The 27153-nt window shown below is 40.5% G+C and overlaps 1 protein-coding gene across 5 annotated transcripts in view; it reads left to right on the forward strand.

Moving 5' to 3' along the window:
* ZDHHC14 (zDHHC palmitoyltransferase 14) overlaps positions 1-22450 on the forward strand; it is a 107774-nt gene extending 85324 nt beyond the window's left edge. For 4 of the 5 annotated variants that reach the window (XM_083176343.1, XM_083176341.1, XM_083176340.1 and 1 more), the window contains 3 exons: positions 844-953; positions 4546-4648; positions 11372-12631. In XM_083176343.1, the coding sequence (XP_083032469.1) occupies positions 844-953; positions 4546-4648; positions 11372-11773 (615 nt within the window). In that variant the 3' untranslated portion in view covers positions 11774-12631. Of the gene's footprint in view, positions 1-843; positions 954-4545; positions 4649-11371; positions 12632-22149 lie in introns of those variants that run through there. The other variant, XM_083176344.1, reaches the window with a different exon arrangement.
* Positions 22451-27153: the final 4703 nt, after the last annotated feature.

Here is a 27153-nt window from a genome sequence, read left to right on the forward strand (position 1 = left end):
TTAACACACAAAATATACACAAATATATTTTATTTGTTCAAAAAACAAGGTTTCAAAACATGAAACAAAATGTGTGTACTAGCTCTTGAATTTTGATATTGAATTTGAATGCCAAGCAATCATTTTCTTGTACATATATAGTGCCAGTTACATATTATGAACTCAGTAGTGCTGTTACAAATGTCCCCAGTGAGTTTTTAGCAAAAAAAAAATATTTTTTTCACTTTCTGGAATGTATGGTTTTCGGAATAATTCGGATATGGGATACTCGACCTGTATACACAAGATCAGCCAACCTAAATTCCCTATAAGCAAGCCCCATCCTTGGCTGATAGGATGCCGGCCTGTATGTTTGTCTGTCTGTATATATGCCAGATTTATTTTCCCTTTATTTTGAATGCAATGCAAAATAAAAACTGCACTTGTGCTCAATTTTCATCATTGACATCTGTCTTGCATAAGGAATTTGGACACTTACATAAAATGAGTGGCTTTTTCTTTCACCATGCTGAAGACACATTTTGGAATGACTGTAGATGTGTCTGGTTCAGGAATAATATACCACAAATGGTATGGTGTCAACTAGTCTGTAGCATGTGTGCTACAGCTGACTTGCCGCTGGTCATGTTGGTAGACCCTGGCAGTCATCAGTCATCAAGTCTTTTGTACAAATCCCATTTTTGAACATTAGTTTGTAGTAAGCACTAACAAAGACAGACCAAAATTAAACATATGTGGCAATCTTTGCAAATTATTTTTATTAAGGGCTGTATACTGTATTTGTTAAAAGGAACTACCACACTAAACAACCAGGTGCTTATTAACATTGTGTAACTTTTGCAGATTAAAGGTTCCTGGTCAAGTAAAAGAGGGAAAGAAAACTATAATCCATATAGCTATGGCAATATTATCACTAACTGCTGTACTGCACTTTGTGGACCATTGAATCCAAGGTAAGGTTCTTGCTGCACCATGTACATGCTAATGATGACGGTGTTACAAACCTAACAAAGTTGTTGTGAGCATGTTGCCATTGATTCATTGGTACTTGTGTACTTTCTGGTGCCGTGAAACTATCCATGTGCGTCTGTGTCCTGCTGCGGGGCTGTAAACTCCATGCCAACGTGGATAGTTCGTACCCCCACTATCCAAGTTGGCATGTAGTCGATTTTAGATAGTGTGGTGAGCGTAGCGAGCCACCGAGCCCGTAGCGTGGGCGAGTGCAGCGAGCCCCGTAAGGGGACACAGACGCACGGCACCGTGAAAGTACACAAGTACTGATGCATTTATGGATACTAAATAAGATGACATTTCCTAATCTGCAGGTAGAGTGTTGAATTTATTGTATACGTGGATATAGGTACTTTTTTATTTATAACATGCCAGATGTATAGTTGAATGCAAGTCTATTTTGGGAGCTTATGTTATTGTTATGTAAAGCGCTGGTGTCTGATCCCAGCAAAAGCACCCAGTGTGATCAATGTGTATCTATAAACCAGGTCCATAGTGAATATGCCATATTTGTTTTTGATACATTTATAGTTTTATATGTATATCCCAGCGGTGTGAGATTAGGTTTCTTGCCTTTGGCTGTCAGTGTCGGCCAGCGGGATACGGTCATTAGGTCTACAACAATTAGGTCGACACCACTAGGTTGACAAAGGTCTAGGTTGACATGGGGTATTTCACTGTTTTTTAAACCGATAGGTGCTGACAGGCGGTATTTCATGCCCTACCATCCACTAGGGCGTTGTGGGAGAATAAAATAGTTTGTCCGAAAGATTCGCGAGCGAAGCAAGTGATGTGGTGCACTTCAAACTGTGCTCATGTCGACTGTGTCGACATTTGGGCAAAAAAAGGTGAAAAACCACATGTCGATCTTTTGACTGTTGACCTATCCCATGTCCACCTAGATCCATGTCGACCCAATTGTTGTAGACCCAACGATCCCAACCCCGGCCAGCATACCTACTGGCTCTAACACTTGAGTCTACAGTATGTATGTAAATATGTATGTTCGTATATATGTATGCAGGTGTACATATAGTGTGTCTGTGTGTGTGTGTGTATGTATGTATATATGTGTGTGTGTGTGTGTGTGTGTGTGTGTATGTGTGTATGTATGTATGTGTATATATATATATATATATATATTGTGTGTGTGTGTGTGTCATATACACTGTATATGTATGAAATGAAAGTTCATGGCTAAGAAATTCTGTTTGATGCACTATTGTCTGTCTTCATATACAGTATTTATTTTTTTACATCATTCTATTTACTGAATTCATGGTTTTGTTTAGATTTCTGATTTTTTATATATGATAAAAGCTGGCTTTTTGGTGTGGTGTTGTAGTATTGGTGTGGTGGTGTTAGTGAATGTGGAGGATGGGACTGAAAAAAAAGTATGACTTCTTTTTATTTATTTTTTTCTCCAGTATAGTTCTTTGCTAAGAATAGAGTTAATTGCATATGTCTAGAGGCCCCCATACATTTGTTCGACTTGTCCTAGGGACAAGTCGGACCTGGCTTCACCCTGCAGCTCCCCGGGAGGGGGACACACTATTAGGCACTTGATGTGCCAAGGTTTGCATATGATAAATCGCATGGATTTATCATATGCAGTCCCCGAGGAGCTGCAGGAGGAGGGAGCCATGCGGGGGACATCAGCGGGCGGGGGATGCTGGCTAATAGAGAGCCGAGCAGGGGGAGGCTGCGCGATTGGCTGAGAGAGGTCTCAGCCAATCAATGGCTTGCTAGTCATCTGTATGGGCTTTTTTTTTTTTTTTTTCCAAGTTATCTGTGCCTCTCGGCTCGCGCCGCTGCCCGGCAGCCAGCTTCATCCTCCCTGCCCGGTTCCCTGCTCCCGCTGTCACCCCACCACAACAGCTTCAAGTGCCTCCTGCCTGTCTCCCTATGCAGCCTCCCCCTGCTCGGCTCTCTATAGCCGTCATCCCCCACCCGCTGTCATCCCCCGCACGGCTCCGGGGCTAAGCTGCACATAAGATTTAGCAAATCTTATGTGCAGCCCGTCCGACCTCCCGACCCCGATACGATACGCACGGGACCACGCATCGGATCGGAGGGGGTGTCTGCAAGTGCGATTTGGGCCGATTTCACGGCCCGATTCATCCGAATCGGGTGAAATCGTGCCCAAATCGCATAGTGTATGGGGGCCTTAGGATTAGGGCTTTAGTTGGTAGAATGTTAAGTCTGGCAGTAAAATCATTTGATGATTTTTTGTTATTTGCTATGTGCCATTCGACACCACTACAATGTCCAGCTGTGTAGATAACTTATTCTATGGAAATGTCACTCATTACCTGTTCTTTATGTGGCAAAAAAATAAACTGCCAAATCTAGATTGCTGGAGAGTAAACTGGTAAAGCACTTTGCGTGAAGTGCAAGTGGGGCGCTTAGCAGGAGGTTCTTGATCCAGCAGCTGCAAAAATCGGGGTAGTCAATCGGTGGTAACAGCAAGAAAACCAACAGGGTGAGCCCTGAGGGTTTGGATCAGCGCTTGAATTGAATGAATAAAATTCTATAACAATTGGATGATCTTTACAACTATATATTTTATATTTATTAAAACATATTAAGAAAAACACATATAAAAGCATGAATAGCTCAAAATATAGCCCTGACATTTGCATGGTTGCACTTGCTCAACAGCATATTACCAAAAATGATTACTTGTGTGCAAACAATGAGGTTGTACAGAGGTAATGATGTGCTGTTAGCATGATGTTGAGGAACTGGCTGCTAGGAGAAGAGCAGTATCCGGTCGATAGGTCTACAATCAGTATGTCGACCACCATTGTTTGACACACGAAAAATGTTGACATGCACTAGCTCTACATTGACACATGAAAAGCTCAACATGAGTCTATTTCATGATTTTTTTTTTCTTCTTATACAACCAACTTGCACTTACTTCACCATCCATGTTGGCAAAGATGAGATTTAGGGTGCATACACACTGAACAATTTTTTTGACCAATTTGGTTGAAAGACATTTCCATTGAACCCAGTGTCCTGGACTAAAGATGTTGACTAAAGATATTGACGACAGATGAAAGAAGAAAGATCTAGCTACAGTTTATAGGCTCATTTTGAAAGATATTCAAATTGAGCTGCACGCACAGTTGACGAACAATCTTGATGAACTGGCGGGTATGCGCATCATCATTCATCGTTTGTTTGTTGACAATATCTTTTGTCAACATCTTTCGTCCAGGACACTGGGTTCAATGGAAATGTCTTTCAACCAAATTGGTCAAAAAAATTGTACAGTGTGTATGCACCTTTAGAATAGTGTGCCCAGCGTAGTGAGGCACCGAGCCCACCCGAAGCATGGTGAACGAGACATTACACTTATTGAGCATCCATGTCGACACTGTCCTTTTCAAAAGCTATTGTTTGCTGAAATTTTTCATTTTCCTTCTTTTCTATGATTTTATTTTACTTTTTTAAAAATAAGAAAAAATGAGGTGAATCCTAAACAATTAATTTTTTTTTTTTTCCATTTTGTATTTTTTTCTTTAGCTTAATTGACCGCAGAGGTATTGTACAAGCTGATATGGCACAATCTGTCGCACCATCTAATGGATTGACTATGTATGGTTCTACTCAATCTCAGAGCAACATGGTGAGATATGCCGTACCTTTTCCTTTTCCATATGTGTGTTGATATAGTATTGCAAGCCTTCATACAAAGAAATGCAGTGTAGTAATAGATCTACTTGTATTTAATGGTTGCATCTGCAGCAAATAGAATAACCCTGATCAGCATGGTTAAGCGCCTACCACACTTACAGGTACAATATGCAACTCCGACAGGGTGACTGGATCAGCCATGTTGAGGAAGATATCTGAGAGCAGACACTGGGCAGTATTCAATGATAAATTGCGCGATGTGCAGCGAATCCTGTTTAGGATTCGCTGCACATTCGCAGGGTACCGGATTGCTGGAGCATTCGCTGCCATCCCTTCCTGTCACCCTATTCAATGCCACAGGGGCTCGCTGGCCGGCATTCACTGCGAACAGTGAACATTGAATAGGGTGAATCAGATTTTCAGTGAAAAAGATTCACCACAAGGAGTGAAAACAGCTCGATTTGCCTAAAAAAAAATGGTGAATCGGAAGCATTGAATACTGCCCACTATCTCCAGTACTATTGGTAGCAGAGAAATTGATTTCACTTTGGTTGGGCCTAAAGCTTGTTGATGCCCTAGGCCAGTGGTTCCCGAACTCTGTCCTAGGGACCTCAAACAGTTCGTGATTTCCAGGTCACCAAGCATTGTCACATTTTAAATTATCTACATGTGACCTGGAAAATATGAACTGTGTTGGGTTCTGAGGACTGAGGGCCTACTTCAGATGTGATAATGGGACAGATGTATAAAGCACCAGCCAATCAGCTATGTTTGAAAAATGACAGTTTGGAGCTGATTGGCTGGTGCATTACCTCCTTCCACTTTATCTGTTCTCCAGGCTTAATACATCTGCCCCAATGACGGTTATACGACTGACATGGCACTGCCTTGGACAGTCTCTGGTGTCAACTCTTGTGTTGTGTGAACATATTTCATACTGGTTGACAATGCAAATGCAGATGCACTGGTTGATCTTGTGATTCAGTCGCATCACCATTTGGAACTTGTGCGCCGGACTGTTACTATACACACCTGATTCTTAGCTAGTGTATTTTATATGCACATGCAGCTGTTTGCAGACACACATTTGCAACTTATCGCTGCTAAGACAACTAGCTACATCTGTAGGTCTGCTACTGGCTGTTGACCGCAAATTACTAGTGCTTGTAAAATTAGGCTTCTTTATATGCAATTTTTTAACTAATTTGAAAATCCCAACTAAACTGCCATGCTTGACATGTGGTTTCACTTGCGTTTGAATTAGCATTATTCAAATACCAAAGGATACCGGCACTAAGCATGTGACATATCCATAACTGTGAACACTATATACTTATGTATTTATTTATTACAGTTTCTTATATGGCGCACACATATTCTGCAGCACTTTACAGAGAATATCTTGAACATTCACATCACTCCCTGCCCCAGTGGAGTTTACAATCTACATTCCCTAACACTACACAGACATTCTAGGGTTCATTTTTCTTTATTCTTTTTTTGTGTGAAGCCAATTAACCTACCAGTAAATTTTGTGGGAGGAAAAGCGGAGTAAACCCATGCAAGTACAAGTGGATTATACAAACTCTGTACAGTTAGGGCCATGATGGGAGTACCCGTGACCTCAGCGCTGTGAGGCAGTGATGCTAACCATTACACTGTACATGCTGCCGGAACTGTGTAACGGTTGACTTGCTGTCTAAGATACTGTATATATGCCACAGGCTTGGAATAGGATCTTGAAATACAGTATGTAGTCCTCGTTTTATTTGGCTGTTAGACAACAAATCAGTTAAGGTCCAGATGGAAATGGTAATTAAATCTATATGTTGCTCAGCAAGACATATCGGAGAATGGCCTCATGATTCTTTTCTTCTGACAGACCATTAGCACAGATATGAGAACAGGTGCTCTTCTCCCTAATAATGTTAGGATCAGGGAATGTCTCATTTGCACTATGCACACTGAGTAATGTTCCTTATGAGTAATGTGTTTTTTTTTTTTTATATATATATTTGTGCGCTTTAGGCACCTAGTCTGTATTGAACTCATAGGTCTAAGCCGGTTTGGGCTCCTGTGGTATATTATCTTTACTGTACATTGTGCATTTCATTTTTGTCTGCTCTTCACATTTGCTTGCCTCATCTAGTCGAAGTCAAATTTTCACTACTCTTTGGTCATTTTGTGGTTTTGTTTTTATGATTAACCTTCAATGTTTTTAATGCAATGCATTATGCAACTACTACTTTATGTCAAAAATGTAATCTACAAATTTGAAGTTTCTTGCTTCCATGCATCTAGTTTAAATGCTAATTATTATTATGCAGTCCAGGTGTTAGGCTTCCTCGTAAGTTGCTATCAAACTTGCACTGTGTACTGTCTGTACTTCTTAAAGCATGCTATATTATTGGTAATGTAGTATATCTGTAGCCAGATCTTGTGTTTGAGAATACATAAAACAACCTCATTAAAAGCATTTGGATAATTACTTCTAGATAGACAGCTTAGTCCAATGAAAACAACATTCTAACAGACCTTTAATAGCGCCCCATCAGATGATTAGAATCTGTGTCATTTTTTTGCCAATATAAGTTACCAGTCTATACTGTGGATCTAAATATACCTAATTAGCCAACAAAATATATGGGCATTATCAGTATTGCATATGCTGTAATAGTAAATTCCAGGTTAAAGGTTTTGAATTATAAGCTACCTAAAAATTTTTATTAAACTTAAACCTTGGTTTGTGAAATTACATTTTACTGGCAATTGACACATTTTTATGTATAATTCATAAAATTTTGCATTTCCACTTCTATTATGATACATATATTGATGTGTGCCCATCTATTATACACAGTATACAGTAGCTACTGCTATAGATATTGGAAAAAATAGAAGTGAGAGCCCTGCACTTCAAATAGGGTGTAGCTAGATTACAAAGTATTCACCAACTACCTATCTATGTGCATGTGAGAAAAGGGAAAAAATGGAACCTGCGCTCCCAGTTACAGTAGGATGGAGTGTATATATATATATATATATATATATATATATATATATATATATATATATATATATATGTGTGTGTGTGTGTGTAATAGATATAGGTCCTTTGTCAAGACAAGCAAGTTACAACTGTGCAGCAAGGTGAAAGGCAGCTATATATATATATATATATATATATATATATATATATATATATATATATATATATATATATATATATATATATATATATATATATATATATATCTCTATAGCTATAGATCTGTTTAGACCAGTGGTAGCCAACTCCAGTCATCGAGAGTTACCAACAGTTCACATTTTCCAGACATCCTAGCTGCTGCCAAGGTGTGCTCATTGCTCACTGACACATTTTAAAAGATCCACAGGTGGAGCGAAGTACTTCACTTGTGATTCTCTGAGGAGATCTGGAAAACCTTAACAGTTGGTAGCTCTCGAGGACTGGAGTTGGCTACCCCATTGTTAGACAATAGTGTGCTACAGTTAAATAATAGTTCACTAGGAACCAGAACAAACAACATTACAACAATAGCCAAGGGATGTTTGCGCCAATGCTTTTATTAACTTTTTATTTTATGTAATACATTTCCTCTGGATATTTTACAAATTGTTTATCAATTGACTGCTAATCGGTATCATCGTATAGGTACTGGGACTAGTACCAATTGGCCGCTCATTTAAGTATTGTTGTAATATTGTGACAAGAAAAGAAACAAACCCAAACTACTTCTGCGCCTTCACCTCAAAACATGTATATATGAAAAATCTTATAATAAGCTTATCTTTTCAATCCACTCTGCAATGAAATCAATACTCCATGCTCCGGAGGAATCCAATATGGATCATGCAAAGGAAGCATATAACACTATCCATAGCGTAATACAGTTTTTTTAATACATACAATTTATGAAGAGTTATAGGGAACAAACCCTTACAATTTTCCAATAAAATGGCAAATTACCAAATTTGCCATTTTATTGGAAAATGTTAAGGGTTTGTTCCCTATTACTGTTCATAAATTGTATGTATTAAAAAAAACTGTATTACGCTATGGATAGTGTTATATGCTTCCTTTGCATGATCCATATTGGATTCCTCTATACTATAGCTATAAAATATATATATACTGGGCTATATTTTTTTTTTGTTCTGATGATTCCACTTTGCTTGAGGCTTTTATCAGTTTGTATTCCTCAAACCTCAAAAACAGAGACCACTTCTCATTATGCAGACCAATAAAACATTAGTTATGGAATGGGTAAACATCGTTACTGTGTAAGTACTCGGTACCCTTTTTAAGCCTTCAATTAGGGCTAAAGAACAGCAAGTTTTCTCGAATCATCCAGATCTTCAATTCACCTCAAAGTGAACAAAAGTTGGAGACATGAGATCTGTATAGTGCAGATTCTGATCCTATAACTATCTATTCCCTGTGTAAGAAAGCATCCTGGAGAAGTAGGTGTGGACAATCATACATACCATAAATATCTGCAACCACCATACACCCTTATTATACTTATCAGTCATAATGCGTTGGTGGAGATAGACAAGTGCAGTATCTGTATAGGATGTTGTATCATAACAGCTGTCATCCAGGAAAGGTTCCGGAGGACTCTGGACCTACATCAGCCTTACTTGTTGATCATTAACCTTGATTATAGGGCCATATATGGTACAAAGTGATTTTACTAAGTGACCATTTTGGGCACTTAACACTTTTGGTAAATATTTGAGGGCTGTCCTTTGGAAAGGGGGTGTGGTCACCAAAAAGGGATGTGTTTTTGAGTGTAGAAACCCCCTCCCCCGCCCCTATGCTTGCCCCCTTACACATTATGCCCCACGGAATGAGAGAAAATTCACGCGAAAGCAGTGAAAATTCTCATGGAACACAATCATCCAAGATTCATGTTCTGCCACACGGATTGAGCCAAAATTCACATTATATAATCCAGTAATAAAAGAAAACAAATAGCATCCAGTATCCTGCTGTTATCAATCATATTTGCAGCTCCTTTCTCTCCCTAGGCACATACACCAGGTCCCCTCCCTCATCTTTCCACTGAACCCAGATATCAGCTTCTACTTCGCTACTCCTGCCGCAACCCCCCCCCCCCCTTCCCCCCCGGACACAGTTTTTACCCCTCCCTGGTCACATATAGCAGCCTCATCCCCATACAGGGCACCCCAGCAACACTCGCCAAACAGGTCACACTGGCAGCAGGCCTGTAGCATCTCCCTTTCTCCCTAGGCAGTATGTTTTTTTTTTTTTTATTAGACCAGACCTTTCCTTGCTGCCCAGTATCTGATGTCACTGGGAAAGAAAATCCTGGGAAGCAGACCCCATGACACGAACAAGGTTTTCTCAGCAGCACTGTATGCTGTAGCGCTTTGACAAGCAGCTCAGACTGCTTGTCATTGCTCACTGGTGGGGGCAGCGGGCAAGGCAGGATTGGTTAGGTCACATCCGGCCCGCAGGCCATATGTTGCCCACTCCTAAGTTACAGAATATGCGCTGTTTCTTTAGGCCTAAGTGAAGGCCTAAAAAAGGTAAATAGTACTTGCACAGTAAAACTGTTTACCCATTCTATAACTCTTGTGAAATGTTTTACTGGTTATGAGAAGTTGTCTCTGTGTTTTTGAGGTATAGCAACTGATTTAAGCCTCAAATGGATTAATCAAAATGAACTCCCATCACAGCAGCATTTTTCCCTTTTCTAAAGTCTGACCACCATAGATATGTTACAAGGAATATGCGATTGTTTGAATCTTAGGGGGGTATTCAATGTTTGGCGTGCTTCCGCCGCCATCTCCCGACAGGGGAGATGGCTGCGGGGCCGTATTCAATGCTGTCTTCCCCGACAGCATTGAACAGGGATTCTCGGCAGAACGAGCCCGACATCCCAAGCTGTCGGGCTCGTTCTGCTGAGAAAAGACGGAAATAGGCGAGGTCCCGGCCGGAGCTAGTCTATTTCTACCCTCGACTCGAGGCCACGCCTCTTTCTCGCCGCTCGGCGGCCGGGACATTGAATCCCGACCGCCGAGCTCAAGTCGAGCAAAGTGAGAACGGGACAGGGGCACGGCTGCCGAGCTTGCTCAACAGCCGTACCCCTGACATTGAATACCCCCCTTAAACTGAGCATTACATAGTTGAGTTGGAGATATCCAGGTCCTATTATGAAATTACACGTTTGACTTTCATAGAGGAGCCTACATAATTATACTAATATGAGTGGTTCTTAAACCAGTCTATTGTGGCACCTAACTGGTCTATAATATATTTAAACTCTGCATCATTAGAGTTATTTTGATACATTTAAAGGGCATTCAGTTATCGGGAATGTATAGCTGACAACTTTTACAACGCACTCTTCATTGTGCAATATTGGCGGGAACCAGAGTCAGGCATTCTGACTGTCTCTTTAAATCTAAGCCATCGCTGCTAACTGAGTTACCCTTAAGCTTGAGACTAGAACTGAGACCACTTAGAGGTTCATTGCATTGCTTTAAGGACCACTGTTTACAACCTATGAAGATTCTGCTAACTCTTCTGTATTTTCTCTTCATGCCTTTTTTATTTTTCCTTTTTTTTAATTCAACGACCTTCACTTCTGCCCATATTTCAATTTATTTTCTTGGAATGCCCTTTGTTTTTTATACTTGTATTCCTCCATACCCTTCCATTCTGCAGTGTGACCAAGACCAGTGCATTCAGAGCACCAAATTCGTTTTGCAGGCTGCAGCCACGCCACTTCTACAGACAGAGATGACAGTAACTACTGAGGAGCCACCGTTACCTGGAAAGACCAGCATAAATGCCCCGTGTGCCCCTTTAACACTTGGGCAGCCAACACCACCATCTTCAATGCCAAATCTTAATTCGGAAACAGTTTTAACAGACATCATACCCTTAAAAGAAGACATTGGAAACCATCAATTTCTAACACCAGATGAAGCACCATCACCACCGGGAATGTTGTCTGCAAACAGCGCTGTGACTCATAGCCATACAATGCATGTCCTGAACCTTGTCAGCCAAGACTCTTTGCATGAAGACTCAGTGCGTGGTCTTGTAAAGCTCAGCTCTGTGTGATCTCCTGTGACACTTCATCGTTTACAACGCACACCTGTCAAACCCTGTGATAAGCTTGCACTGTGTGATGATAAATGCCTGTTGTACAGTGACAATAATTTCAACATGGAAAACATTTATTTGAGAGCAGTACCTTTGTTTACCCGGGTAATTTAGTTGGTTTGAATTTGTATTTCATTATTGCTTTAGACTACATCCTTCAAACAAATCTGTATTTTCAAAAGCTGGATATGGAAATGTGCTGGAATGTAACCTGTGGATCAATTGGAATTGCGTAAACAAAGCAAGATGTATGGTATATTCTGGATGCAGTCTCTTGACATTACTTTGTACACCTTTTTGTTTGTTTTTGAAGATTGCTCAGATTTTGGAAAATCAAAGAGACATGCTTTTGTGTTTTTTGTTACTGTACATGCTGAATGAACCAAGGGCAACCCTACACTGTGTTGTGAAATGACACAATTCATTCGAGAGATTACCAGATTGTGTCTCTTTTCTTTTGGAAGTTGTACTAAAGTTTTACTTTGTTGTATGGATAAAATATGCTGCTCTCTGGGGGATTTTTTTTTTTTTTTTTATATATATCTTTTTTTTTTTTAGTTTTCTGTTATGGTTTAATAATGAGCACCAACAAAAAATAAGGAAAACCTTTTGTTACTATATATCTGATATTTTTATTGATTTGGTTGACTGTGCCCAAATCAAGAAGGGCTGATGTTGATGAATGATGATGCATTGAGTTTAGTCACTTGTGTAAGTGCTTAGGTATGGTATAGTTTAATGCCACTATACTTTTTTTTTTTTCTTTCTCAAACATGTGCTGAGACCTCAAATAAAGTTTCAAGGTTTTTTTTCTTACTAGTCTCTGACTATCACTAAAAGGTTAGCTAGCCTCAATAAATATTTCCTTTTTATTTTGTAGTGCTTTTGAAAAATTTAAACACTCAAAATTCAAAGTCATAAAGCAGTGGTTCCCAAACTTTTTAAAATCACGGCATCCTAGAGCATCAGAATTTTTTTCAGGGCACCCCTAGTCCAAAAGTGTCTTATTCTGTAAATTGATTTGTATGTCATACATGGGTTTATTTTTGGGTGAGGGACAGGATTAGCTTCTGTTTGTCCACATATTTTATTATTGGTAGCCCACCAGCAATGTTTTTGCCTTTTACAATGACCATAAATAATTTCAATTGCCTCTAGACCACTAATCCAAGGCACCCCTGCAAGTGTCCCGAGGCACCCCAGGGAGCCTAGGCACACAGTTTGGGAACCACTGTCATAAAGTATAGTTTAAAAATATTATCTTTGCTTATTCAAGTACTTTTTAATAAAAAATTATTTATTTTAGAAATATATTCAGTTTTTAGGACTTGATTTCCTGTAGATTATTTGTACAATTGATAAACCATGTAATTTTTGTTTAGTGTTCTATGCTTTCCAAAAGTAGTCTTCTCTTTCCTGGAATATCTGGATTAGACTACTGCCAGGCTGCTTCTGTCACGACCGGCATGCGGCTCTGCACAGTGTGACGTCTTCAAAAGTCAAACTGCGTAGGTCGCACCCGTCCCCACTACTGCCGCCCCGCACTGACTGCACCGACCACTGCTGTCTGCCCCGCTTCAGGCCACACCGCCCGCCCATGTAAGTAGATGTGCGGGTCGGCTGGGGCTTTTTATTTTTTTTATTAGGGAATCCCAGGATTGAAAAAAATGCCCTGGGGTTGGCATGCCTAGTCTGTAAATGTTTCCTTGTTACATTTTATCTATTCAATTACCTCGTGACACAGTTACCTTTTTAAATCTTGACAAACGTTACAGCAGAAGTGATTGTACACCTTGGCGGGCTGGCGGTACAATCACCATAGGTACGCTGAATGAGAGGCGCTATATCTGTACATGGAATACCTTTTCAATTAACAGATATGGACATAATTGGTCATTTGTCATTCTATACCACAATTATCATATAAGTCTGTAGACATATATAGAAAACGGCATATGATTTAAGAATTGTAAATACTATCACAGATGAATAAAAATGAAACCATATAGGATAAAGGTACGGCAGTTCTTATACAGTACCAGGCTAGTAAAAGGTTATTACATGCTGCTGAGTTTCATGATCCTTAGCTTCCAGCTATTACAACACTAAAGGTGGCCATACACACGCAGATTTATCTTCAGATCTGGCTGGTTGGAACAAAAACATGGTTATGGTTTAGAGCAAATGACAGTTGACCATTTGCTTGGAAAGGCTGGAAAACTGACAAACTGTCACTCATCCATAACCATGTTTTTGTTCCAACCAGCCAGATCTGAAGATAAATCTTACTGGTGTATGGGCACCTTTAGGGTTCTATATATACTAAGCCTTGAAGAGAGATAAAGTGCATGGAGGTAAAGTACCAGCCAGCCTAAAATTTTTGAAGCTGTCTCCACTCCACTCAACTAAGGCCCATACACTTACATTTTGAGCTGAAAACAGCCCAGTTTTGTCGTCTTAGCTGCTTTCATCTCAAAAGCTGCCCAGTGTGTACAGGCCAGCAGTGAGCATGGATGCGCGCTCCTGGATCATCACCGGCGGTTGCCACTTATCTGCTGGTATTACCAGCTGACTGGGTGGACAGCTTTTTATAGCTTACTGCTATGGAAAGTTGTCCACCCCCGGGAAAATTGCTTATACCGGCAAAAACCGCTCAGTGTGTATGCACTGAGGGATTTTCGGCCCAGCAATTGTCCCCATCATTGCAGGCAACACACACTGGGAAAAATTGCCCAGTGTGAATGGACCTTTAGTAAATTGTCCTTTAAGGTGGATGGAAAAAAGATATCCATTTTGTTAATCTTGAGTTGTTAAACTTGCAGGGTGCAACCCAAGTCCAAATGGCAGATCAGACAACATTTACACTCTACTAGACAATTCATCCTTATCCTGTGTTATTAGGTCATGTCCTTTTAATGCAGTGTGTGTACTTCACAGTGGGAAATCATCAAATGTAAAAATAAATGTGTATAGTATAAGGATGTGATATTCCTGCGTACCAGTAAGTGAATACTATTGTGCTTCTAAACCTGTGCTTTTATCTTTAGTGCTGTATTAGAATCCTTCCAATATGGGTACCAAAAAGTAAACTAGAAGTGTTTTTCTGTGAACATTTAATATAAAAGCGCTACCGAACAACACAGAATAACGCTGATAGGATCATTAAGCTTTATGCAGTTGCCTAGGGTGCCGAGATCCGAGTGAAGGGGGTGGCACCGAGTCTGCCTATCACAAAATGAAGGCTGTTTTATGATAGAGTTCCTTGATGTATTTAATGCAGGTTGCTGCTCTGGAGCTTCTTAGATGTCCCTCCACTTCCACTTGAGTGGCTGGAAAGTGGGTATTGGTGGCAGTGTGTGTTGAGGAGGGGCAGTAGGTTAAAGTTTTGCCTACAGTATGGTGCATAGAAGCTTTAAACTTATTCTTACAAAATAACCAAAACTGATGGAAAACAAAGGTGATTATACCATGTAGCTCAAATCAAAATCTATGCACTATGGGCCTGATTCAGACCTGTTTGGATGGGGACGAACTCTGACCCGTTTTTTGATGGTGGGGATCTGTGCAAATGCAAACCCCCTGAGCGAACGCCTTCAGCGAGTATCACACTCGCCGAGGCGTTCGCATTGTCAGGGGGGCGGATGGCGGACAATGGTCCGGATCAGGGACAGTGCAGGTCGGCAAAGGTGCTCGCACAGAAGCCCTGCACATGTGCATAACTATGTGAATGCGCAGGGCACAACCATCGGTCACACGGGGGACCGTATGGATCAGAATGTGGCCCATAATTTGCTTTGAAGTACATGGTATGATCACCTTTATTTTATATAGGGTTTGTACGTAGTCAACTATCGATTATTCCTCTGTATTGGAGGTATTGTACATAGTTTGGAAGTAGTTTTATATGAAGGTTGTGAAGAATATAACTAATAATCAGAATCCCTATTTATGGTTTACGGTTTGGTACCCACTTTGGAAGGTATCTGATACAGCACTAAAGGTAAAATCACTGTTTGATTAGCATGATATTATTCTCTTTCTGGTACTTGGCAATATCACTGTATTTTTAAAATATAGGGGGCACTTCAATTCAAGGTGATGATACATACATATACATTCAGCAACCCTATAAGGGAGTGAGGTGATGATGGGGGTCTAGTTCAAATCAAGGTGAAGTAAAATGGCCATGAATTGATTTGCCCAAACTTTTATTTCCAAATTCCGGCAGCACCCTAGGAGGCTCACTTATTATTTGGCACTTGATAATTATTGCATGTAAACTCCTTGGGAGCTGCAGTGGGAAGCAGGAGAGCTGGGTAGTGGTGATTTGCGGGGTCCGGGTAGCAGCAGGTGCCGGGCAGCTAGCAGTGGCTGGTGCCAGGCGGCGGGCCTAACCTGCTTTACTCATTATTGTACTGCTTTCCAGCCCTTTGCTGAACAAATTGCCAACAGTTACAGCCAAATATTTCACATTCTGACTTGTCAGTCCATAGCACCAGCTGCCATTTTTCTTCAACCTAGTTCCTATATTTTCATGCATAGTAGAGTCGCTTGGCCTTTTTTCCATGTCAAAGGTACAGCTTTTGTTTACAAAACTTCCATGAAGACCACTGTTGCCAGACTGGTTTCTTCCTATTTTGAGCTGATGGAATTGCTAGCCATATTTAAATTTTGAAGGGAAGAAAGAATGATGCGTTTTCCTTCTGATGCACTAAGTTTCCTTGGCAGACAACTGCATCTATGATCCTCAACATTGCCCATTTCTTTGTGCTTCTTCAAAAGCCCTTGGACAGCACATCTTGAAATCCCAGTCTGCTTTGAAATCTTTGCCTGGTAGAGATCTTTCTGATGCAGTATAACTACCTTGTGTCTTACAAAATGAGAATAGAGTGCTAAATTGTGCAAAGAACATAGTGTATATTTAAAAAGTAGCTAATAAAAACCATTTATTAAAATAATACTTAAATTTCCTTTTGGTGTATGTGGAATCCAGAGTGATGTCTGACCAGATTTTAGATTATTTTACAACTTGCCAAAGTCACTCACACAGTCTTCCCCTACATCCTTTCAAGTGTACTTCTCTTCTGATGTTACTGATTTGACACAGAAGGGAGCACAAGCAGTGTTCTTCTCGGGGCTGGTAAGTTTATGTCCCTGAGTATGCAGTCTTATGGCTCCCACTGTTAGTGTCCCCAGGGAGATCGTGACAGTATGGTTATATTGTTGCTGGTTTCCACAGTAAGTCCATCTCCAAAGCATTTTGTGTAGTATCTACACTTTTTAGATTTAAACACACTCCAAAAGGAGCTATAAACATTATTTTAATTGTCTTAGTGCATATTTCAAAATATTACCTATGTTCTGTGCACAATATAGCTCTTTTCCTTTTTAATATACAGTAGTATGATTATTTTAAATTAAGCAGCTATCACAGTCTGATAATATATCATATATGTTCACTACACTACAGTTCAGTACCTTGTGTCTTGTTACTTTCAATAGGGTATGACCTGTGGCATGGAACAGTCTTCCATAACCTAGCCTTTGTAGCAGTTTGGCTGGTCCTCACCCAGTTTAATCCTCCTGCACAGCTGTTTTTGTTAATGATGGTGTTTATTTTATTGTTTTTTTTATTATTATTATTATTATTATTATTATTATTATTATTATTGGTAGTAGTAAATCATACACCTAACTATAACTCTATAGATTCCCTGACTTTGTATAAGTGTACAGAGAAGAATTGCATTTTGTCAATTGCGTGAAATGAACACTTCTATTTTAGATGGCATTCTTACTTTGCAGCAGCATGTTTTTCTCATCTGTCTAAAACTTGCACAGTAGATACAATACACACTTTGCTGCATATATTGCCGATACAATCTTTAGTTATTTGGGTCTCAATCCAAATGAAGTGCTGGAATATTTTGACATCTGAATTGACTGAGCCCATACTGTATATGAGCTTTTCCTGCGGAGATCAAAACATCTGATGATGGAATATGTAAACAAACAAGAAATTGAACTGATGTCTGATACCACTTTCACATCGCCGACACGTTTTAAAAACCGGTATTTTAAAACGGGTCAGAGCCTTAACATTGCCGCAGATTACCGTTTTAAATACCGGTTAAGTCTCATTCAACATAGCAGTGAAACCGGTTCATCACGAACACGTTTCAAGCCAGTGTGTCAACATTGCCTGTCATTTTGCTCTGTAGCTTGTGTTGTTTGCCTGAAATACCGTTTCAGACACACTGTACACATTCACATTGCACAAAAAACGGCAAGGAACCGTGTAGGACTCTGCTTTTTACACGGTTCGAAATGCCAGTTAACTTTAAACGGTAAATCGGCTGTGGTGCATTCACAGTGCAGGCTTAAACGTTTTAAAAAGGGAAAAAAACGGCAATTTACCGTTTTAAAAGTGCGATGTGAAAGGGGTATAAAAAAGTTTATTTTATTTTTATTTTGCATGAAAAGCAGTATACAGTTGTCAGTAGTATCCCATGCACGGGGATTAGACTTGTTGTCATACAACTACTACAGCACAATAAAACTGTATATCAGCTGGTGTACCAAAGGTAACCTTAATACAAATATATTAGCAGTGTGTATATATAGATAACCGAAAACAAATTCCTTGTATACACAAGTATACCTGGCCAATAAAGCTGATTCTGTCAACCAATGTTATACAGTATACTATTATAGGTGGGGTTGTTTTTCTTGTTTATCTTTAAGATGTGTACATATGTCCCATTTGTTGAGCACATTGTTATCATTACTAACCTTTGTTTCACAGCAGCTGTTTGCTCAATTTATAGTCATTTGCAAAACCAGCAGTGATACAATTCTACCAACTGTCCCGGTTTTTGCAGTCACTTTTCTTTTTGTGTGTATCCTGCTTCGCATCCATGGGCAGCAGTGTACCACAGTGGGGATGGGGACAGTTGAGAGTCCCCCGACACCCCTGTAAAGCCATGCCCATTTTGAATAGGCCACACCCCTTACCAGGAGTGTGCCACTTCGGGGTGTCCCGTAGACCTTTTTAAGGTTGAAAGGTATGGTGATATGATTGACGTTTTCACAATCTCTTTATATGTATTAGAGCAATACTGTGCAGATCAATACACATCAGAGAAGTCTGCATCACATCTTTCGTGGAAGATTATTTTGTTATAATTAGCAGATGACATCCGCTGCAAATTTTATATTGGATACAAATTATCTTTCAGGTACTGTGCTACAGACGTATATGTGGATATTGCTACTTTTGTAAAGGTTTGGTTTGTTTTTGGATCAGTGTTGGACTTATGACAGTGTAAATTGCACAAATTTACAAATAATGCTCCAATGCAGTCTACAGACCAAATTACATTAGTCCGTCTTGCCTTAAGGACAAGTCGGACCCAATTTCCCTTACGTTCTCAGATCCCTGGGCAAGCTCACCTACGATTTGGCACTTAATGTGCCATTTTTACATGCGATTTATTGCATGTAATACTACTGCAGGAGGATTTAAAAAAAAAACATTCAAATTAATTGGTGGCTGCTGATGGGGTATGCAAATGCCTTCAGTGTACAGTAATGGTGGTCACACTCAAATGTGGCTCATGCAGACTCATGCATATACCGTTGTGCTCATAAGTTTACAAACCATTTGTCAGAGAAAATTAATGATAACTCTCAAACTTTTCTTTCACCCATGGTTAGTGGTTGGGTGAAGTCATTTATTGTGAAACAACTGTGTTTACTCTTTTTTAATCCAAATGACCCTGACCAAAAGTTTACATACCCTGGAGATTTTGGCCTGATAACATACACACAAATTGACACAAATGGGTTTGAATGGCTACTAAAGGTAATCATCCTTACCTGTGATCTGTTTGACCTTTTATACACACACTTCTTACAAGCAGTGAGTTTCTGGTCTCCTGAAAGACCCTTGCATCTTTCATCCACAGCTGCACTGACGTGTCTGGATTCTGAGTCACGGGGAAAGCAAAAGGTAATTGAAGTGTATAAAACAGGAAAGGGATATAAAAAGATAGCCAAGCAATTGGGAATGGCAATCAGCAGTGTTCAAACACTAATTAAGAAGTGGAAAATGAGGGAACCATGGAAACCAAATCAGTCAGGTAGACCAACAAAAATTTTAGCCACAACTGCCAGGAAAATTATTTGGGATACAAAGAAACATCCACAAATAACTTCAGCCAATATACAGGATTATCTGAAAAAAAGTGGTGTGGTTGTTTCAAGATGCACAATGAGGCATTTGAAGAAAAATTGGCTGCATGGTTGAGTTGCCAGAAGAAAGCCATTACTACGCAAATGCCACAAAGCATCCCGCTTACAATACTCCAAACAGCACAGAGACCAGCCTGGAAACTTCTGGAACAAAGTCATTTGGAGTGTCGACACCAAAATGTAATTTTTTGGCTACAACTATAAACTATACATTGGAGAGGAGTCAAGGCCTATCATGAAAGGTACACCATTCCTACTGTGAAACACGGAGGTGGATCACTGATGTTTTGGGTATGTGTGCGCTACAAAGGCACTGGAAACTTGGTCAAAATTGATGGCAAGATGAATGCAGCTTGTTATCAGAAAATACTGGAGGAAAACTTGCACTCATCAGCCCGGAAGCTGTGCATCGGATGTACTTGGACGTTCCAACATGACAATGTTTCAAAACACAAGGCCAAGTCGACCTGTCCTTGGCTACAGCAGAATAAAGTGAAGGTTCTGGAGTGGCCATCTCAGTCTCCTGACCTCAATACCATTGAGCCACTCTGGGAAGATCCCAAACGTGCAGTTCATGCAAGACAGCCAAAGAATTTACAGGACCTGAAGGCATTTTGCCAAGATGAGTGGGCAGTTTTACCATCTGAGAAAATAAAGAGCCTCATCCACAACTACCACAAAAGACTTCAAGCTGTCATTGATGTTAAAGAAGGCAGTACACGGTATAAAGAACTGAGGTATGTACACTTTTGACCAGGGTCATTTGGGTAGTTTCTGTTATTATGATTTAACCCAACCACTAACCAAGAGTGAAAAAAGTTTGTGAGTTCTCATTTATAGGGGGATATTTAATCTCCCACCGCCATCTCCTGGTTGGAGAGATGGCTTTGGAGCCCTATTCAATGCTATCTTCCCCCAACAGCATTGAACAGGGGAAGTGACTAACTCCCGGCTGAAGCTCACATCTTCCAGGCCGCAGGTCACAGCCATGCCCCCGTCTCGTCCCGCTGTAGACGGGACATTGAATCCTGCCTGCAAATTCTCAGTCCTGCAGACCGAGAACGGGACAGGGCCATCGCTGTTGGGCCAGCTCGACATGGGTATGTAAACTTATGAGCACAACTGTATGCCTGTCAGGATCTGGACCTCTTTTTCTGTGCACTTTGTTTTGAGTTTTTTTACTTTTATTTTGCTACCGTTTTAACATCAACCAAATTAGAAAAATGTTTATTTAAGGTTTTATCCTATTAGCCCCATTAACAGACACTTATACTGTAGTATACCTTCCAACTGTCCCGATTTTAACAGTTAGGAACAGTGGTGTAAGTTTGACTCATGTGCCTCCGTTCAAATGAGTCAATCAGTAAGGCTTTTCTATACCCACCATTTTTGTGAGTCGGGTATGAAGTCCTTGCATATTGGTGAAGGGTCAACCAGCACAAGTTCTTTAGACCCAGTTACACGGGTGAAGAAATATAAAAAAAAAATAGTTTTGGGACATACTTCACCATTTTTTGTTTATGCATTTTTTGTTTATACCTTTCTCTTTCATATTCATATGAGAACTCATCTGTAAAGAATTCATTTCAACCCATTTGAGAACCAGTTTTTGAAAAGTGCATACTTGAAGGGAAGTACCGTTTTTCTATATAAGCACCAGTACATCTCTGTCTGAAAATTTGTTTTTGTGGATGTTTTTGGGGAGTGGTGTCTCCTCATCAGGTATTGAGATTAATTTTAGCTGCTGTGCCAGAAGGTTTTTTCACTCATTCGTTCTTGTTGCATATTCTATGTATATACCAAAACACTAGCACCACAGTTTTTGTAATTAGCAGAACGCTGTCATTATGAACAAAGTGTTTTAGCATATTGTGTAGATTGAAAACATTGAGGTTTTCCACCACTACTTAACTGTATGTTTAATGTGCACTGCATGATATCTAATGGAATTTCTGATGGATAGGTGTTTCCTATGGAAATTGCATGTTTTAAATGTAACAAAAAAGAACATGGCTGTTTTTTTTGGGGGGGGGATTTTGAATATCAAAGTAACCTTATTGTGTGAAATGGTACATTTTCAGGTCCAGGTCCAGGAGACACCAGTGCTGGTGGAACATAATTAAACAATGATGGATGCTGTGGAATGAACAAGTGACTAGCCAACAAGTGACCAAACTAGTTGCGATTGACCAACTCAGTTGGTAGCGGACATGCTGGAAAATGTCTACAAACCCTGCTGTATTTGATGCCAATACACTCCACTGACTCTTGTATATAGTATAATGTAAATGCAGTTTATATCAAGGCCAGGTTTACTTCTGATTTATTAATTTGTACTTATGGTTTCTAAGCTTCAGAAGAATAAATTATCTTTTGTGCCAACTGTCTTGTACAAGTTAATAATTGTAACTGGGAAACCTACAAATGGTGCAAAACACACTGCAAAATCTAGCTGTATTTTTATATTAGCATTATTCTTTATATACATGTGCCACAAGGGTTCCGCTGTGCCAAACCGAGTACATAAACAAATGAGCAAAATAAGAAAACGGTGACTTATAGAACAAGACAAGTACATGGTATTATAAACATCGCTGCATCGACTGTCCTAAGCAAAAGGGTGGTCTAAACCAGTGGTTCTTAACCTTGGTCTTCAAGTACCCCCATGTCTCTGCACAAAATCACAAGTGAAATAATTAGCTCCACTAATGTGTCAGTGAGTAATGCGTGCACCTGCTAAGTGATCTAGAAAATGTGAGCTGTTGGGGGTACTGGTCTAAACCATGAATTAGGTGCCATTGTAAGGATTCTGGAGTAAATTAGGGGTGGGCAATAAGCAGCCCTCCAGCTGTTGAGGAACTATACATCTCAGCATGCATTGCATCAGTTTCAGCATGGTCAAATAGCAAACCTAAAGCAAAGCATACTGGGATGTGTAGTTCATCAACAGCTGGAGAGCCACTTATTGCCCACCCCTGGAGTAGATGGTAGTCTAAGAATATGATGAAAATGTACATGAGGTAGAGAGCCCTGCTTATGCTAGCTTGCATTCTGAAAGGGAGGGGCAGACAGACGGGTAAAACAGATGGGGTAGACATTAATCATGGAACAGGGTTAGCATGAAAAATGACTGGGTTTGAAGAAGAAAATTTTGATAGACCATTTAAAGTTGTATATGGTCTCCATGTTATCAGGCAGGAAAGGCAGCATGCATTTGTTGATTGAAGAGGGCATGAGTGTGAAGGGAGATAGGCAGAGATATAAATGGATGAGGGCCGGTAAGTGTGGGAAGTTTAAATTGGAGTCTGATGCGAAGGCTAGAGGAGAAATTTGCATTGTCAATATTTAATGAAATTGTGGGAGGGTGTGAGATGATCATTTCCGTCATAAGGTGCGTGCACATGGGCATTTATCGCTGGCAATATGGTCGCTCCCCCGGCAGAGGTTCCCTGTCATCAGTGACCATCTCTGGTCGCTAATGAAAAGGAGACACTGAGCAATATATTGCCCTCGTGTGTACACGGCTTTAGACGTGTTAAGCTTAGAAAAGTGCTTAGACACGAAGAGCTAGCAGAGCGGCAGTTGGAAATACACGTGAAGAGATTGAGAGAGATTAAGGGCCATGTATCAAGCTTCAAAAAGTGATAAAAAAGAGTGATAAACAACTAGCCAATCAGCTCCTACCTGTCATTTTTCAAACCCAGCATTTAATATGGCAGTTACAGTATTACACTCCATTTTATCACTTTATGAAGCTTGTTACAGCTCTCCCTTGATGAGGCTAGAGCAGGGCTGGGCAACACCGGCCCTCCAGATGTTAGTGAACTACACAACCCAGGATGCTTTGCATTAGTTTTGCTGTGTGGCCATGCTGAAACTGATGCAAGGCATGCTGAGATGTGTAGTTCACTAACATCTGGAGGGCCGATGTTGCCCAGCCCTAGGCTAGAGGCTTCTCCTAGCCCCAGTCCGTTGCCAAAGAGCATTTCTTGGAGGTTCCGACACTTTGAGGAAACAACCTGTTAGTCAGAAAAAGAGACCAGAGCAACTATGAACTTCAGAGGAAAACGGAAGAACCATTTGAGAGTTTTCCACGCAGCCCGCACAAATCCATTTGACGTGCCGGCTGAGAACTTTTGATTCCTCATACAACTGTCTGGCATGTGATAAGGGGACTTTTACTTATGAGGTCATACCGGTTGCAACTGGTACAGGCTCTTTGTGCAATTGACAAAGGAAAGAGTGTATAATTTAAGGAAGCGATGTTACAGAACATGGAAAATAATAGCTTATTTTCCATTATGAGGTACTTACATAGTTCACACACATTCTGCAGTGCTTTACAGAGAATATTTGACTATTCACATTATTATTATTATTGCTTATTTATATGGCGCCACAAGCTATCCGAAGCACCTAACAATACATAGATGAGCAAAAGAATAAAACAAGAAAACAGTGATTTACAGTACAAATGCAAATTAGGACAAGTACATGGTAAATAAGACAGTTGCAGCTTATGCAATTATAACTGGCAGAAATATATTCTTAGAAAAGCACATGAGGAGAGAGGGCCCTGCATGTTAGAGATTACAGTCCAAGAAAAGATAGCTGAGAGACAGTTGGAAATACGAGTGAGGAGAGGTAGATTTGAGCATTATCAGAATAGAAGTGATATTGGAAGTCGAATGAGCTCACCTAGAGATGACGTATATTTATTTTTTATTTATTAATTTACAGTTTCTTATAAAGCGCACACATATTCTGCAGCGCTTTACAGATATTTCAACCTCAGTCCCTGCCCCCAGTGGAGCTTACGATCCATATTCCCAACCACATGTACATACACACACACACATTCTATAAATACTTTTTGTTGGGAGCCAATTAACCTACCAGTATATTTTTGGATTGTGGGAGGAAAATGGAGTACCCGGAGGAAACCCATGCAAGCATGGGGAGAATATTCAAACTCTGCACAGTTATTGTTGGGAATCGAACCCATGAACTCAGCTCTGTGAGGCACCATCCGTGACATATATAGAGAGAAAATGAGTGGACCAAGAACAGAGGCCTTAGGGGACGCCTACTGTCAGTGGAAGTGAAGGGAAGGTGGAGTCACGACAAGAGTCAGAGTAGGATCGGGCAGAGAGGTAGGAAGAGAGCAGTATTATGCAGACCAAGGGAGTGAAGGATTTGGAGAAGGAGAGGGTGGTCAACAATGTCAAAAGCAGCAGAAAAGTCCAGAAAAATAAGTAGATTAGTGGCTTTTAGATTTGGCAGCATGAAGATCATTGCAGACTTTAGTGAGTGTATATGAATGATAACTCACAAACTTTTCTTTCACTCATGGTTAGTGGTTGGGTGAAGACATTTACTGTCAAACAACTGTGTTTATTCTTTTTAAAAAGAAAATCACAAATTTCCGCCAGCCCCTGCAAGCATGAAGCAGACTCCATCTGTAGTTTTATAAAATGTTTTATCTTTATGAAAGTACTTACGTATATTTTAATAACTTTAAAAACAGTTATTAAAATATGCAGCCAACATGGCTGACCTTTATAAAATGTTAAATTTATTTATAAATTACAATTAACTTTTATAAAAAAATAAACCAACACTGATAGTTTTGCAGGTACTTCAACATGGAGGGTTATGGAGTTATTCTGGTTGGTTCACATGGCTGCGAATTTGCAGCCTTGCGAGTCCACCAGATGCCGCCATGTGAATGCTGATATGCATGCCCCCCTTGCACTCCATGTACGTTTGCAGGGGCTGCGAATGGATGTTTTACATAAACATCCATTCACAGGCTGTGAGGGAACATCCACATCATTCGATGGTCGCTGAGGTAACCTTAGATCTGCGTGGACATTCAGAAGGAAGTGGGCATCACTGGGCAATTTCCATGAAACACAGGGCGTTCCCATGGCCGTGACTATCCACGCACTTCCCCCATTCACATTGTCCGCACACATCATGTATCTGCACATGCACAGAAATGCGTCTGCGACTGACACCATTGGTCACCGTGCGAATGAACATTCTGGCCGAATGGACCAGAATAAGGGCCTATATGTTCTGTGAACAGGCCAGCTGTACCAAACCACTTTTGAAAGGTTTTTAATACTGTTATCAGCAACATTTATATATTGCGATAGATAAGGTGTGATATGTGTATGTGTAGATATGATTTACAGTGTTTGATGGCTGTGCTTTCAGGAGCACAATGTGCACATGCAGGTAGGAGTGGCTTCAAGCTCCCCGGTACCATCAACTTTGTCCTTAGTTGTGGGTGTGCATTGTCCTTCTGAATGCGGTGCCACTCTCAACACCATATATCATGGTGCAACACATGTATCGCAATAGCAAAAGAGATGGTGCCACTCTTAAAGGCGTTAAGAGTGACACTGTTTACAGAGCATCAATGCACACATGCAGCTTTGGGTCCCCAACACCATCAACCTGCTCCAAGCTGCATGTGCATTGTCCCCCTGAAAGCATTGCTATTCTTAATGCCGTATATTATTGTCAGCATTATGAGGATAACTTTCAGGGGATGCGGTCGGAATCCCGGGGTTCAAAATCCCGACGCCAGAATCCCGACCACCAAAATCCATGACACCCATAGAGGGAGAATAAATTAGTGTGCCGAGCATAACGAGGCACTGAGCCTGCTGCGTGGCGAGCCCGCAAGGGGGGGTGATCCACGCCCCTACCCCCCTTGTCAGGATTTCGGCGGTCGGGATTCCATACCGAATCCCTTTCAGGGACCTGGGATGAGGAGGAGGAGGCGGATGATGATGGATTGTGGTGGTAGGGTAAGTGAGTGGGAGTGGAGGTTGAGAATAACTGTCAGGGTAGCTGTGATAAGGAGCAGGATGGATTGTGGTGCTAGAGTACTGTAGGTGGGTTGAGGACTGAAGGGTAAAGTGTGATGTGGAACAGGTGTCTCTGTTTCCATCTCAACAACATGGAAACCTGATGTTAGTTTTCATTTGTGCCCTTTGTAGAGAACTTTAGACACCAGTCATTGGCACTCATGTCTTTGATCCTCTGTAAAATTATGCATTGTGTTGCAAATA

Source organism: Crinia signifera, chromosome 3 (assembly GCF_055691185.1).
Source record: "Crinia signifera chromosome 3, ASM5569118v1, whole genome shotgun sequence".
NCBI classification, from domain to species: domain Eukaryota; kingdom Metazoa; phylum Chordata; class Amphibia; order Anura; family Myobatrachidae; genus Crinia; species Crinia signifera.